The sequence below is a fragment of the Rhinopithecus roxellana genome, chromosome 5, assembly GCF_007565055.1.
Source record: "Rhinopithecus roxellana isolate Shanxi Qingling chromosome 5, ASM756505v1, whole genome shotgun sequence".
Classification (NCBI taxonomy): Eukaryota; Metazoa; Chordata; class Mammalia; order Primates; family Cercopithecidae; genus Rhinopithecus; species Rhinopithecus roxellana.
In genome coordinates, this window is record NC_044553.1 from 53,065,481 (window position 1) to 53,082,199 (window position 16,719).

The 16,719-nt window shown below is 34.8% G+C and overlaps 1 protein-coding gene across 3 annotated transcripts in view; it reads right to left on the reverse strand.

Moving 5' to 3' along the window:
* SCFD1 (sec1 family domain containing 1) overlaps positions 1–16,719 on the reverse strand; it is a 105,115-nt gene that overhangs the window by 26,525 nt on the left and 61,871 nt on the right. For all 3 annotated transcript variants that reach the window (XM_010374666.2, XM_030930665.1, XM_030930664.1), the window contains exons 15-19: positions 12,995–13,091; positions 7,689–7,759; positions 5,582–5,661; positions 2,283–2,345; positions 196–271 (exon numbers count right to left, since the gene is read on the reverse strand). In XM_010374666.2, the coding sequence (XP_010372968.2) occupies positions 196–271; positions 2,283–2,345; positions 5,582–5,661; positions 7,689–7,759; positions 12,995–13,091 (387 nt within the window). The remainder of the gene's footprint in view (positions 1–195; positions 272–2,282; positions 2,346–5,581; positions 5,662–7,688; positions 7,760–12,994; positions 13,092–16,719) is intronic.

The following is a 16,719-nucleotide window of genomic DNA, read 5'->3' on the forward strand; positions in this document are numbered from 1 at the left end:
TGCAGCAAACCACCATGGCACACGTTTACCTATGTAACAAACTGCACATCCTGCACATGTACCCCAGAACTTAAAAAGAACTTATGATTCCTATTTATTACCTGAATAAATCCAGAAGTTGCTTTACCTGAGCAGTTAGCCTGTCAACATTTATGTTTAAACGTTACCAGTATGTTTTCTAACAAGCGTACTTACTTGCTGTTTCAAAACTAGGTTCTTCACTCCTTCCATCACAAACTGTGATCCTGTATTCATGACTCGTGATAAGAGACTAGGTGGGGGCAAAAGAGAAGGATCATTCTAAGTACAAAGTGCCTCTCCAATCTGTCACAGATAAAATATTTACCTGATTACACACCACATGCTGATGATGCTTGCTGTACCTACCACCTTTGTTTTCACTAAACAGAAGGGTCTTGAGAATTTCTGCTGCCATGGGTATCACTGCTGCAATTTTATTTAACAATAAAATAGTAATTAAAATACTCTGATTAGTCAATAATTATTAAAAATATAAAGAGCCGCCCTCAAAATATACATATTAATTTCCTAGTTTTAGCTATAGTTTTTTTTGCAAGTTATAATTTAAAGAGAATTCCTTGCCTTCCTGATTGTCTAATGCTAAAAAAAAAAACAATTTAAAGCTAGTAACTTGGACAACGTGCTTTAGGAGTTCAAACCACAAGAACATATTGAAAATATATATGCCAGTAAGTACTATGAGTAAGTCAAACATTACTGTATTCTCTTATATCAGCAGCTGGATCCAATCCTACATTGTATATTGTCTCTCCTCCCTATACATAAAATCTATCATATAAAAATGTGAAACAGAACAGACTTACTGAGTTTTGCCTCAACTCTGAAGAATGTTGTCTACATTTTAAACAACAACAAAACACCAGTAAGTGCCTTGCCATTCTGGGTTTATATCTGTGGTTCAAACGGTCTCTCACATGCAATTAAAAAATGTTTTGTGAGACAGAATAGTAACCCTGCATTAAAATCTCAGAAGGCTAGGGACAGCTTTCAGATCACCCAAGAGTTTCTTATAACATATTTATCAAAATCCCAACTGCAAAATCATAAGAAATCTAATAGGCTTTAATGTTCAGTAAGATTTTTAAGGGATGAAACTGAAAAGTCTATTTTATTAAATACATGGAAGTAATTTTCCAAAAATCTTTTCCTTTTCCTCGTCTTGCCTTACTCCACTCTGAAATGAAGAGACGGACAGGATGGAAATCTTTTCATTAACAGAAGCAAGAGAAAGTAATCCTTGTTGGAATGAATGGCTCTGGGTGATTCCTGTCACCAGGCAACTCTGTGGGGGTGTGCTAACCTGAGCAGCACTGTCTGAAGGTGAGGCCAGCTGGATTCCTTTTGCCAAGTACTTACAAGGCTGAGTGCTTTTGTTTTAGCTCTAAAAAGTAAGGTAGGAATTGGAAACTGTACGGTACCAAAAATAGTCAGAATTACCCTGTTCAGTTTCTCTGAAAATCACACATACTCCACTGGGGTCTCTGGAGTAAGATGTCATACCTAACCCTGAGGACTTCCTATCATTCAGCACTGCTTGAATCTATCCTGAAGCTAGGCCTAGCTGCAAGTCTATATTAGTTACCAACATTGATATTAAAATAGTTTTAACCTTCAAATGTTTTCTGAAAATGAAAAATATGTTATAATAACAAACAAGCATATGAATAAAAACCATTTGGAAGACAATATTTGTTGTAGAAAATTTGGAAAATAAAGAAAAGTACCCAAAAGAAAAAAAACTATACCCCTTAAAATTACCCACTATTAACATTTAGATGTATATCATTTCAGCTATGCAATTAAAGGTATGTATGTGTATACTCATCCACACAGATACACACAGATGGATAAATGGACATATAGGGATGATACTGTAAAAAATGTCATCTAAGTTTCAGCTCATACCATGTAAAAGACATTAACTTACATTTTAAAGTGAGAATTTGAATGTGCCCAACACTAAAAAATGATGTTTGAGGTGATATACTAATTACCCTGATTGGATAATTACACATGGTATGTATTAGCACACTGTACCTCATAAATATGAACAATTATTACATGCCAATGAAAAATAATTTAAAAAAATAGAAAAGAAAAAGGAGAACTTCAGCCATCTAAATGTCACCAAAGGTATGGTGACATTTTCCGCATTCAAAGTGTCAGACATTGTGTTTTTAAGGCATGAAAGTCTAAGGTTTTGAGTACAAAGATGCAACAGATTTATTAAAAATACTTACCCCATTGGTTTAGTGGTAGTGCTGCCATAGCTGGCAGGAGCTGAGGCCATCTTGGTAAAAGCCCTATAAAAGAAGGAAGTTGTACTTAAAAGCTAATTATTAGAGCTAACTCTGGGTGTCATGGTATTAAAATATCTATTGACTAACTTCTATGATGCAGACATTTTCTGAAAAGAGAATTTTTAAACTAATATAACTGTACTACAATTAGTACTAAAACACTGAATTATTATTTTTTGAGACAAGATCTCACTCTGTCACCCAGGCTGGAATGCAGTGTTGCCATCATGGCCCAAATGCATTAGTTTTCCAAACTTCATATTTTTCTTCATTTCTATGTGATCATTTAAATAAAAAGAACTGATATAGAGACTTGATAGCTTAAAAGAACAATCATATAATAATTTACTCTTTTTACTGTTTCCTACATTCTATGCTCCCTTGTTTCCAGGTACATGCCTTTGCTCATGCTGTCCTTTAGGAGTATACATTCACTACCTTATTCAATAGAAACTGTATATTTCCTTTTAAGACTAAGTTCAAAACCACTTTATTTGTTAACACTTCTAACTCTACCACTCAATGATTTTTCCCTTTAGTTATATTCTACACCAGACTTTTATACTTAATTGCATATATTATTTTCAACTCTTTCTAAATGTCCAGAATCTCTGTAACTAAACAATACGATGAAGGATGGGCAGAAAGATGGCATTTAGATGTGCTTTAAAAATATCTTTATTCTGAGAGTATTTTCACTGTAGAGAATCCAGAAAATATAAAATGCTTCCAGAAGAATCCTACCACTTTGAGGTAACCCCTGTTAAGATGTTGGTGTAGTCTTCTAATCTTAGGACACATGCCTATTTAACATATATGATTTAAAAACCAAAATTAGCATCATATTGTATATACTGTTTTATAACACATTTTAGTAGCACACCATAAACATTTTATGCCAATCAATATTCTTTCATAATGATTCTTATTTTAAATGCTTTGTAACTGGGAAAAAAAGAGTACCTAAAGAAAATTTTATAAGGGAAAAAAATGTAAATCACTAAGATGTGGTAGTAGAAATGCTAAAAATATTCAATTTCAATCTTGACAAAATCTGCCAACAACAGAGAAATCTCAAACAAAAATTTCAGTTCAGAAAGGAGGATGTGAATCAGCAGTGGATTAGAATTTCTGCATTAACAACAACAAAAAAAAATAGTTTTCCACTAGAAACAGTATCTAAACAACAAAGAAGGGTTAAATAAATAACAGTACATTTATATGGTTTAATATTAGGCAAACAGTAAATACTTCCATGAACTGGCATGACGAAAGCTATTAAGAACTAGAATACAAAACTGTATCTCTAAAAATGATTTCCCAGTTTTAAAAAATATCTGGCTGGGTGCAGTGGTGCACAACTGTAGTCCTAGCTACTAAGGAGGCTGAAATGGAAGAATCATGAGCCCAGGAGTGTGAGGTTACAGTGAGCTATGATTGTATTACTGCACTCCAGCCTGGGTGGCAGAGCAATACCTCGTCTCTAGAAAAAAAATCTGTCATATATATAAAGAATGAAAGAATATACACTAATGTTTACTTGTACTGCAGACACGATGCCACAAGTAGAAAATTCCACATCTGACCTCGTGTCAGGTTGCAGTTCAAATGCACAACTTAAGAATATTGATAAAATTACCTTTAGGCTATGTATATGAGACAATAATCGATGTTTTTGTTTAGACTTGGGTCCCATCCCCAAATATCTCATTTTATATATATGCAAATATTCCAAAATCTGAAAAAATCCAAAATCCAAAACACTTCTGGTTGCAAGCATTTTGGATAAGGGGGATTCAACCTGTATTATAAAAATTGGGAAAGACAGTTTTCAGTTTTCCTTTTAAACAAAGGTTTGTTGTGTGTTTTTTTCTTATTACAAGAACACAGACAAAAGTAAGTTTCAAAAGTATAGATAATAAAAACACTTGTAATCTCACCACTCAAGAGATAACTACTGTTAACAATTTGGTATAATTCTCTCGCTATGCTTATTTTTTTTATATAATTGTGATCAGAAAGCATATTTAATCCTTTCATCTTAAAAAATTATTTTAAAAACTATTTTGAAGGTAATACTTTTTGTAGAAAATTTGGAAAATAAAGAAAAGCACCCAAAAGGAAAAAAAATTCTACTACTTGGAATTATCTACCATTAACATTTAGTTGTATGCCATTTCAACTCTGTAATTACATGTTTGTATGTATATGCTTATATGAACACATACATATGGATGAAAAAATGGATAAACAAGGATCATATTGTAAAAAATGTCATTTAAGTTTTGGCTCAAATGTGACTACCTACTAGATGCTTTCCCTGATCTCCTAAGCAAATTTAGCTATCACCCCCAGCAGGTTAAAATCTTATCACTTAAGTTTTATTTCCTATGTCATTTAACATAGTTTAACATTATTCTGTTCATTTATTTGCTTATTTGTTAATTGTTTCCTCAACACAAATGTAAATTCACTGACAGCTGGGGCCTTGTTTATCATGCTCGCTATTAAGAAATATTTATCAAACAAATCAATAAAGAGTGTTATAATTTTTTTTTTTTTACTTTACAACATGAGCACTTCCCAGTGTCACTAAGTAAGCCTTCTGATTTTTAACGACTCAACTGTACTTATCTTACAGAAATGCCACAATTCACTTACTAATACTACTGCTAGACATTTAGATTGCTTTTAAAAATTTCATTATTACAATTGTATCTAAAATCTTAGCTTCAATTACTTCTTTGGGATAAATCCTTAAGAGAAGTACTAGGTCAGAGTTATTTTTAAAGAACTCTTTATACTATCCAGAAAAATTTTGACAATTTATATTCCTAATAGCAGAGTATAAAATGCACACATGAATTTTCCTGTATCCTTGGCATGGTATTTTCTAAATGTTTGCATTATGTTAATTTGCCTCTCTTGGATTACTAGTCAAATTAAAATTTCCTCTTAATGCCTTGGAGACATTTGATTCCAGACATTTCAGTCTTTGACTTTCTCACCTTATCAGTAAAGAAACTATAAAGCTTACCCAGGAAAGAAAGGCATCACTGTTTTATGTAATTTTAAGTTGTAAACAGGGTGGGCCAGATAAGGAAATATTTATGCCACTGGATATATAAAACCACCAAGGCATTGTTCAGTTTTCTTATTAGCATTCCCATCTTCTTGGGAATGAAGCCTCAACTGTACTCCTTTAAATGACAGGAATTAAAGAAGAAAATAAAACTTACTTCCACTGTTTGATATATTGTAAAGGATTAAGGTTGCATCCTGCATCAGTTAAAGCTTTTTTATATTGCTCCAAATCAGCCTGAAATAAGAAAAGAACTATATGACAAAAAATTTTACTTTCATGAAAGATGTTATTTGATTAATTAAAAAGTAAGACCAAAGGCATGAGTTTAAATTCTTGGCACCCAAGTAGAGTGGAGTCACGTCTTAAATGAGTAGCCACGTGAGCACCCAAGACAAGAAAATCGCATATAATGAAAATTACCTTTAAGAGGCTCCCAAATCACCTATAAAAGTACAGTATTTTAAAATTTCTCAGTAAGTCTAACAATGTTATTTTTTCCTTTACTGCTGGGATAGACTGCTTTTCTTTGGGACACGCACTAAATGATTTGGTTTGACCAAGAATATTTCTAAACCAGAAACACAAGGGGAATGATACCAACTGAGGGGAGCTGCAGATTTGGGTTGCTCATCTCATTTTCATTCTAGGGGTCCAGATTCATTAACTGGACAACAGGTGTCCTGCACTTCAAAAAAAAATTTGTTTTTTCCAACTCTTCCTTACTCATTTCCTGATAAGTCTGGCTGAATTTGTGTAACTTAAAGGAGCCTATCTTAATGATCACTTACATTTATGAAAAGACATAATCCTTACCAAAAGTAAATAAAAATAATGTGGTTAAATTAAGGGAATACTGAATTAAGTTTTAGAATCATATACTCTTAAGAAAAATATTGTAATTAAGCTATCAGAATCCCCTGAGATATATAGGTAAAACTCTGTTGATGAGAGAGATACTTTTTTTTTTGAGATAGAGTTCCACTCTTATTGTCCAGGCTAGAGTGCAGTGGCGCAATCTTGGCTCACTGCAACCTCTGCCTTCCAGGTTCAAGGCATTCTCCTGCCTCAGCCTCCTGAGTAGCTGAGATTACAGGCACGCGCCACCACCCCCAGCTAATTTTTGTATTTTTAGTAGAGATGGGGTTTCACCATGTTGGCCAGGCTGGTCTCAAACCCCTGACCTCAGGTAATCTTCCCATCTTAGCCTGAAAGAGATACGTATAAAAAGAAAACCACACTTTCTTAAAAAATTAGAAGTGAAGCTTTGTATTCCCAAGGTAAAGTAGAATGGCTGAGAGCAAAGAGCAGGTTTAGTTTTGCTATTTTAATATGCGAAAGATTTTTGACCAACAGAAACCCTATCAATTTACCAGATATTAAAAAAAAAAAAAAAACTGCTACCGGCAAAGGAATGGAGTTTAGAACAACCATATTCTAAATGTCATCTTGAGGTTCTTATGCTTCTTGCTCATCCAGTAAAACAATACAGTTAAATAATTAGAGTCAACAGTCTCTAACCCAGTAAGAAGTCTGATACCAAAATCACCACTTTCTTTTATAGAATAGACTATATTTTCTATATTGGACATTAGTTTTAAAACAATCTTAAAATAAGGTTAACCTTTCAAAAAGCACAGCAAATCTGATTAACTTAGTTTAGAATAGTTATTTTCCAAAAATAAGAATTTTGGCCACTTAAATTCAGTTCACATTCCAACAACTTAAAAGTAGTCAGATGTTTCACGGGTAGTTTCCCCTGGTAACAATAAAGTTGCTATAAAATACAGCAGTACGTAGAAGCAGCCTTAACAAATTGTTTTTCTTTTATTTCTTTTCTTTTCTTTTATTTGAGATGGAGTATTGCTCTGTCGCCCAGGCTGGAGTGCAGTAGCGTGATCTCAGCTTACTGCAACCTCTGCCTCCCAGGTTCAAGCTGTTCTCCTGCCTCAGCCTCCCGAGTAGCTGGGATTACAGGTGCATGCCACCACACTTGGGTAATTTTTGTATTTTTAATAGAGATGGGGTTTTGCCATGTTGCCCAGCCTGGTCTCAAACTCCTGAGCTCAAAGTGATCTGCCTGCCTCGGCCTCCCAAAGTGTTGGGATTACAGGTGTGAGTCACCATGCCTGGCCATTTTTCTTTTAAAGGAATAAAGTAGATATTTAGCTGCAGTGACTTGTACTTCTATTTTTAAAATCTGAATTGTAGTAGTCTACAAATAAGCATTCCCCTTCCTCCCAATAACTGAATAAAGGACATACCTCAGAAGGTGCTTGCTGTGTGCTTATATAATAGATAAGAAACAACCTCATTTTATCTTCTGGAGTTCCTGCTGCATAGGGGAAAAGAGGTTAAAAAAAGATTTTCATAATTGTGGTTATTATGTATTATAGTCAACGCAAGTATGTTACATTTCAAGGCATATATAAATGTGACAAAACAAAACATGGTTCTTGATTTAACTGAGTTAAGGTAACAGGCACTATAATTACAACCATGTAAAATACAGATATAGAAAAGATTAAATGAGGTGGGATGAGAGGACTGTGATTATGACAGCATCTCTATTGTATCTTCCAAATTGTGTATAATGTTGAGATTTCCCTTTTAGATATAAACTCATAATGAAAGGAAAGGATATAAGCAGGGTAATCATATAATTCCAAAACAGATACTTCTGAGGTAGCAAAAGGGGTGCCACTAACAATTACATAAGGACAACTGGTATGAAAGTGGGACTATCCTGGGAAACTAGATGTATGGTCACCCTAGGAATTGGGTTATGAAACTTTGCTGGCTAAACAAAATCAACTCGCTGAGCCTAGAGCCATATTTCTCAAATTGGGGGCCCCTAAATACACGTGTTTCTGAAGGCTTTTATATTACTATAAGAATGGGAAAACCATATATTTTTATTAAAAAAATTGTTATATCACATAGAATATATCTGCCTCAAATTTTAAGGCAAAACATAAGATTTCAAACAAATATCGTGCTTGCAGTGCTCTGAGTTACTACTCTTACTACCGGAAGTCCAAGACTATCCAGAGAAACTTATTTATTGTCTGTTCTTCTATCACGTGCACTTTGGTGGAAATGTGATGAAGCACTGGTCTTGACAAATAATATTCAGTTGCACTTTAAAGTGTATCCTAAGATGCAAGAACTCAGAATTGTTGTATTTTATTATAGAATAAAAACTAGTTGATTTTTTTCAAAACATAATGACTGACAAGACACTTATTTTTTATATGATTTGGAACACTAACACTCATTCTCTAATTATCTGTACTCCCTGAATATGACAAAGAATGGTAAAATAAAGATCAAGTTCTCTAAAGTTCTCATGTCTACAAATAAATATTGTATTTGGGGTATTTTGAATATTAGATTATGAGACTCCAGGGCTTGTTAAATCCTAGGACAATACTGATATTTTTGTTTTAGCAGGTAATTAGCCTGATTCAGTACAGGCTAATGTTCTTACCAGCCTTCTGTAGGTTATTCTTTCATCATCGATTCTATTTTTAAAACCTTTCGCAGTGCTATTGGGATCTGTCCCACCAACCAGTGGTCAGTCCGGGGACTGGGAGGTAGTCTTCTAACTCTTCCCCTCTCAGTCTTTGAAATGCTTTTTAGGATCAGCTTCATACACGTGCAGCTCAGGGGTGAACCCAGGAATTCATGAACAACTTTACGAGGTTACTTTCCTGAGCTCCTTCCTCTCCACAATCTCCCTGGTACTTTCCCATTTCCTTGACCTTCCCTTTTTTGTGCCCCAGCTAGAGAACTTTGGCTTTGGTCACCCTGCTTCATTGAGCACTTCTTGCCATAACTGCTCCAACTATGATCGACCAGCTACAGGACAAAGGGCAAAAGAGTAATGAGGCTTGTCCTACCCACTTGGGACCACAGATTCTAATATACGAGAGGAAGGTTCCCCTCCCTCAGTTTTCAGGGCCTGTGGGTCCCCGAGTTCGCTTTAAGTATCTTCAGCATCTAGCATAGCCTTTTCTAATAGCAGATACTTACTTCGCTTAAAGAAGGAACAGCTCCCACTCTTCTTCAAGGGGAAACATACTTTAAAACTGCTACAGTGTTAATAACTGCCTTAGAACATCTGCTAAGGTTTTAAAGACCAATCTGATGGTAAGGGCTGCGGAGCATACTGATGGTTATAATGACATAACCACAGGGAAACCAAACTGAAATTGTTAGCATGTGTCCTTTACAACTATGATTATTCTAAAGCCTGTAGCTACAGCCTGGAACCTGTCACACGTACCTTTCTCCTTTGACTGCTACTTTAAAGTCAGAATTCCCTTACTGAGTAATCTGGTGTATTTTAGAGAAAAGTTTTAAGTATAGTTTGGAGAGCTTTTGTTCTCCCTGAAATTCTAAGAGTAAGATGCTGACCCGCTGTCCCATCACCCCTAAATGTCAAAGACATTCTCTAACACAGCCTCAGTAAAACAATTAGCAAAATGTGATATTAACACTGACACATTACATTGATGTGATATACTACATGATACATTCATCACCATTTAATCCTCAGATCCTATTTCAAGTTTTACCAATTATGTCTACAGTACATTTTATGGAAAAAGGATCAATTTCAGAATCACGTGCCACATACAGTTGTCATGCCTCTTTAGTCTTCTTCTGTATGAAACAGTTCCTCCATTTTTCCTTGACTTGCATGGCCTTGGTTACTTTTTAAGACTATAGGCTGGTTTCTTCCTAGAATATCACACAATTAAATTTTGTCTAATATTTCTTCATGATTAGATTTAGGTTATACCAAGGCAAGAATATCACAACAGTAATGCTGTGTTCTTTGCACTGAATTCTACTAGCCCTTTACCTCTCAGTCTTTCCTGAGCTCCTTCCTCTCCACAATCTGCTTAGTCCTTTCCCACTATTTTATGTCTCTTTACTGACGATGTTCACTGTGGTTACCTAATAAGATATTTATCAGGCTTCTCCACTGCACGGTTACTTTTTCTCCCTTATGGCTAACAAGTATTTTGTGGGGAGGTATTCTGAAACTGCATAAATATCCTACGAAATTTCAATTTATTCATTTATTATGTCCACATGGACTCTTGGCATCCTCTTTTATCAGTGGGTTATAATATGTTATTATTTATTTTGATGCTCAAATTGTCATCTTCAAGTTGACTTCTGGGTTCTTTTGACAAGTTCTATTATTTTTGGAGCACCTTCCCTGCCTTCTGATACAACAAAAATGTTCCAGACTCATTTTGTACTTTTGCTCCCTGCCCCACCTCTGGAATCAGCCACCTCTCCAAGGAGTCCTAGTGGAAATTGTATTTATAAGCCAGCATCTTTACTAGTTGGGTATTGCAGGCCCTTTCAGTTAGCAGAGCTAGGGAATACATGAGTGTACACAGCACCCCCGCTCCCACATACAATCTATATTTATTTCTGTATCTGAACAGATATATAGTGAAAACACTAAGTTCACACCAACACCTCTAATTCCAATCCAACACTACAGGGTTCATTCTAATTTTTTCCCTTTATATATTTATAAATTCCTTCTCTGACAATGGGAAATTGGGCTTTCTTTATATTATCCAATATATTTATCTAGCCAGTCACCTGTATGTAACAAATATCCCATCTCTGCTTCCACCCCCTTGCTGCATGGATGCCCTTCTTACTTCACTTGAGCTCTGATTTCCTGCAGTGGACTCATCCACATACCTAGATGTACTTCTCACCTCACCTAGGCCCAAGCTGGTTTGTTTCTGTGTGGGGGTAACCCTCCTCAATCTGTTAGGGTTCTCACACACCTTACTAGACTACTCCCACATGTGGACACTCTGCTTTCCTTTACTGAACTTTGACATCTAATGCCAGATTACTAATCCTCCCTTTATCCCATGAGTGGATGCCCTTAGCCATCTTGCTCAGGTTCCAACATCTTATTCTGGACCAAAGTGGCACTAGACTGCTACTTTGTATGAATGCCTACCTTGCTCTATCCTACTTAGTATCTTTAGGGATAAATCGTTTGAGAAAGCGGAAAGGAAAAAGCAGGACTGATTGCCTTTCTGTCAACATGCTTTTTGGTTTCAACTTTACTTGAAAATTACTGTAAATAACAAGGAATAGCTCAGAAATGATGGACTTCACATAACTTGTTGAATTTCTTTCACTGTAAAATGCATATACCTTTAAAATGCTATGTTCTCACCACAAATCTAGCTTTCTAAAAGTGTGAGTAATACTTATGGCTTCTCAGATGTTTGTATAAATAGAATCTTTAATCATAAAACAGTCTGGACTTTTAAATTATTTTCTAATTTGGATTACGGTCTAAATTTCATACCAAAACTGTAACTCAAAAACCATCATTATGCAGCTTAAATAGCTTATATGCAAAATGGGTCCTAGGCTTTCCATTTGTTTTGGAAAAAGCTGAAATTTGAATTCAAAATTATTCTGAAATGATCTATAGGTCTCTAAAGTTTAGGGAATTTCAGAGTCTAAGACTCTATGTAGATCCCACAATCTTTATAATTAAAAGCCACAATTGGATTACATTAAAATGTTTTTGACTATTTTTGCCTGTGGTTTTTTTTTTTTTGAGACAAGGTCTTGCTCTGCCACCCAGGCTGGAGTACAGTTGTGTGATTACCACTTACTCCAACATTGTACTCCTAGGCTCAAGGGATCCTCAGCCTCCCAAGTAGCTGGGACTACAGAGGCATGCCGTCCTGCCTGGCTAACTTTTTTCATTTTTTTGTGTGTATACGGGGTCTTGCTTTATTGCCTAGGCTGGTCTCAAACTTCTGGGCTCAAGCGATCCTCCTGCCTCAAGCTCCCAAAGTACTGGGATTATTAAGTGCACAGTTCAGTGGTAAAAAAGTTTTATATTTTTTTGTTCCCTCCATCCCCCCACCTCTCTCCCTTTCCTGGCCTCTGGTAACTCCATCATCATAAGATCTACTTTTTAAGCCTCCAAATGAGTGAGAACACGTGATATTTGTCTTTCTGTGCCTGGCTTATTTCACTTAACATATTGGCCTCCATAGATCATATTTTCTAAGTACAAATAGTTATATTTTAAGAAAATCTAACATACAAATATTTAAAGTGACTGGCCATAGAGTTTCTTTAAAAGTAAATTCCCTAAACATGTAAAACAGAATTTAGTTTTAGATTCATCTTTTCAGGAAACTGAGGGTAGACCAAAGTAATTAGGAAGCGAATCACTTAGAGACACCTGCTTTGAATGTTATACCTTCAAATCTTCCTGGAACCAGTAGAAATTAAGCTTTACATATGCCACCTTAAACAAATGAATATAAAAAGTGCTTAAATACTATCAAATAAAAGTTCAATGAAATGAAATGCAAATCATTTTTCCACTATAGGTGCTGCTAAGTTGTAAAATTTTCCCAGAAAATAGCTAATTATCTTGATATTAGCACTGATTGTCAGAAAAACAACAATTCTATTCAGTTTACTCAATTGAAAATGCTGGTTTCATCAGATATGAAACTTATATTAGCCTCAAATTTTTGGTACCTACCATCAGGGTCTGATATTATATCTAGAAGAGATTTATCCAGAGTAGTTTTGCTCATTATTTTTTCTTCATATTCAAAATATACATCCAATTTTCTTGCCTGTTTCAAAATAAATATGAGAATATAATAAGTCATTAAAATACATGCTGGTCTACTTACCTTGTAAATTTCTATTTTCTATGATCAATTTTAAGACATGTTCTTTGAGACAGGTCAAAAGTACAGTTCAGAAGTACCAGGCTAAAGTACAGTGGTGCAATCTCAACTTCCCAGGCTCATGTGATCCTCACACCTCAGTCTCCCGAGTAGCTGGGACCACAGGTATGTGCCACCACACCTGGCTAATTTTTCTGTATTTTTTATAGAGATGGGGTTTTGCCATGTTGTGCAGGCTGGTCTTGAACTTCTGAGCTCAAGCAATCTTGCCTGTCTCGGCCCCCCTAAATGCTGGGATTATAGGTGTGAGCTACTGTGCCCGGCCTTCATTTCTTAACAGAATTTAAAGTGCCTTACTTTTGAATACTTTTGAATATATATTTAATATAGGAAAAAAATAGATTATTTTGTTTACCATATTTGATGGATAAATTCAGCAGTAATTCTGCATACCATACACATATTAGCAAAGATAAAAACACAATTCTTACTTACTGCATTGGTTACTGGCATACAAATCATATTGTACTCCACGCAAAATTCATGTCAGGTGGTCAAGTTATGTTTACTACTTTAGTGTGCAAATCCACATACATTCACATTAACTGGATGGAAAGTTACCTTAACTAAATTATTGTCCTTTTTGTTTTTTTTATAAAAACTAAAACTTTCCTTATTAGTTTTCCTGTTTAATATCTTTAAGTTTAAGATAATGGAAACGTAAAATTTTGCTGTGTGAGACGTCTCCTAATTGAAAATTTTGTTGATTAAAATTATCCAAATAAAGTTAACATATTAAGATCCTCAAAAGCAAATAAAATGATCAAATATCTCTTAAGTTATGCTTCAGATAATTCAGATATTATTGAGGGTGTTAATAATCAAGTGGGAGTAGAAACCATTCATGAAATTATAAAAATCAATTTTTAAAATTAAAGGTGTAAACAATCAAAGTGGGAGTAGAAACCATTCATGAAATAAATTAGGATTTATAGGAATACCAACATAGAACCGATATACAAATATACAACATAAATACATTATGCTAAAAGGCAGAATGAAATAAATAGCCAATTGAGGAGGAAGTGATACATTCTGAGTTGAAGTCTGAAAGTGACTTAGGGACACAGATATAGTTCATTTCAGTTAAACAGATCATGCCAAGGCACAACAAGGTAGAAACATCTCAATAGTAGACTAAGGAGTGAATTTCATATATGGAGCAAGAAGAAATCAGAGTCCTCTCACTCCCACTCCCTTGGAGTGGCATGCAAGGCCAAAGTTTTATAGATTAAATATCCAGACAGTTCAAAAATGAATACAACATAAGAAGACATATACTGAGAAGTCTTATTTTTCATCCTTGTCCTCTTCCACCCCATTTCTACCTGATTCTATAGGTATTTTTTTTTTTAATATTATTTCTTCTAGGTTTTTAGTTTCTTTGTGCAAATATAAGCAAAGGGTCTGTATTCTAATGTCCGTCTCCTTCCTGACACAAGAAGTATGATACTGTACTTTTCCACCCTTTCCTTTCACTGAACAATATATTCTACATCAGCGTGTTTCCTATCAGTGAGCTCTTATCTATGAAATCTCCAGACCTTCATATTCTTCAGACTCTCTGATATAGGAGCTATTTTAGCTACTCTATAAAGTTATTTTGAATACTAAAACAGAGACAAAGTAAAGTCCTAGAAATGAGAAAGTTCCACCAATAATATTAAAAACGAACAAAAGAAATATAAGAGATTCTAAGAAAAAGACCACAGTAGTGGCTGTGGGAACAGAAAGGACAAGATGAGTATTTAATAATTTACATGAGAGAAAGGATATGGGATACAAAGTAGTGAAAGAAGAAAAAGAAAACTTTGGGGAACGACAATGATGATACTAGAAACTATTAATGTGAATATTAGCTTGCAAAAAGCTGTTATCTGCAGAGTGAAGTCAGGAATGGAAGGGGAAAGGTGCTAAAATAAGGTGTTAAACCAACTTTCAGGCCCTCTGATCCAGCTAACCTTTTCTATTTTATCACTACTCACTAAATTCAGTTTCCTCTAGTCACATCAAATAGTTATTTCATTAAACTTTTAACTTTTCATTAAATACTGTGTTTGCTTTTAATTCTCTAGTCTTAGGCTCAAGTTATTCTCTTAGCTTTTGCAGAATATATTCCACTTCTACCATCTACTCAGTGAATTCTATTCATTCAAGATCTACCTTCTCTGTAGCTTTTCTGCAACTCTTCCTTTAATCCCTGCTCTCTCCCCTTTCTGACCCTCTCCCACTGTGCTCCTTGGCCAAAATAACTCATTACTCCTTTATCTGTGTATCAATAGCACTTTATACACCTCATCATAATAACAAAGATCACAGTATATTACTGTCCTTTGTTTATGTGTCTAAAACTGTAAACTCCTTAGAGCATGTCTAATTAACTGTTTAACCCTAGGAGTCTAACACAGCACCTGGCTTATAACAAGCACTTGCATTTGTTGAATTTCAAAACCAAGAACAGGACGTATACAGACCAAGCAATCATTTTTAAAAGTCATGAAAGTAGATGAATGAACTTCTGGAAGTGGAAAACGTAAATAATCTAGTCTTTTGTGACTGAATATATAAAACTCAGTATGCTAAGGTGCGATGGCACATGCCTGTAGTCTCAGGTACGTGGGAGGCTGAGGTAAAAGGATCGCTTGAGCCTTGGGAGTTTGAGACTAGCCTGGGAAACATAGTGAGACCCTGTCTCTAAATAAATAAATAAATAAATAAATAATCTAAATATGCTAAATGCCATAGCAGAATCTAATTTCTGTAACTATATAAATCAGTAAAAAAAAAAAATCACTGACTTATGTTAAGTACGGGCATTTGGTTCATTTTGCTCCTTTTGAGATGTAGTAACTTACTTATAACATCAACTTCTAATGAACAATGGAAATAGGGTCTAAAAACAACTTAATGTGATTGGCACTAGGTAGGGGGTTTCTTTTAGAGGTGACAAAAATGCTTTAAAATTAGATTGTGGTTGCAACAACTCTGTAAATATTCTAAAACCTATTGAATGATATGTTTTAAATTGATGAATTGCAAAGTATGTATGTTACATCTCAATAAAGCTGTTAAAAGTAACAGCCCTTTAATATACTGATTACGAGGGAGCACCATCTAAGAGGAAAAGGAGTGATGTGCTATACAGATTTTCTAACCTGCATAAGATAACTAGTATCTCTTCAGCACCTACCATGTGTAAGGCACTTTACTTACAACTATGGCTTTCAAGTGTTTTTAAAGAGAGAGCCTCAGAACCCTCTTTCTCACACCAAATCTTCTGCAGAACCCTAAACACAAAATAGATATAAGTGATCCATTAAATGTCTCCATACATTTATGTCTCTAGGGTACCAGAGAACAGGGTTCAAAAATTACTAACTTACATTATCTCATTTAATTCTCCAAATAAAACTATGAGCTAGGAATTATTAATCTCACTTTAAAGATGAAGAAACAGACATACAGAAACATGTATTTGTTCAAGATTACCGGAGTAGTAGTAGTAGAGTTG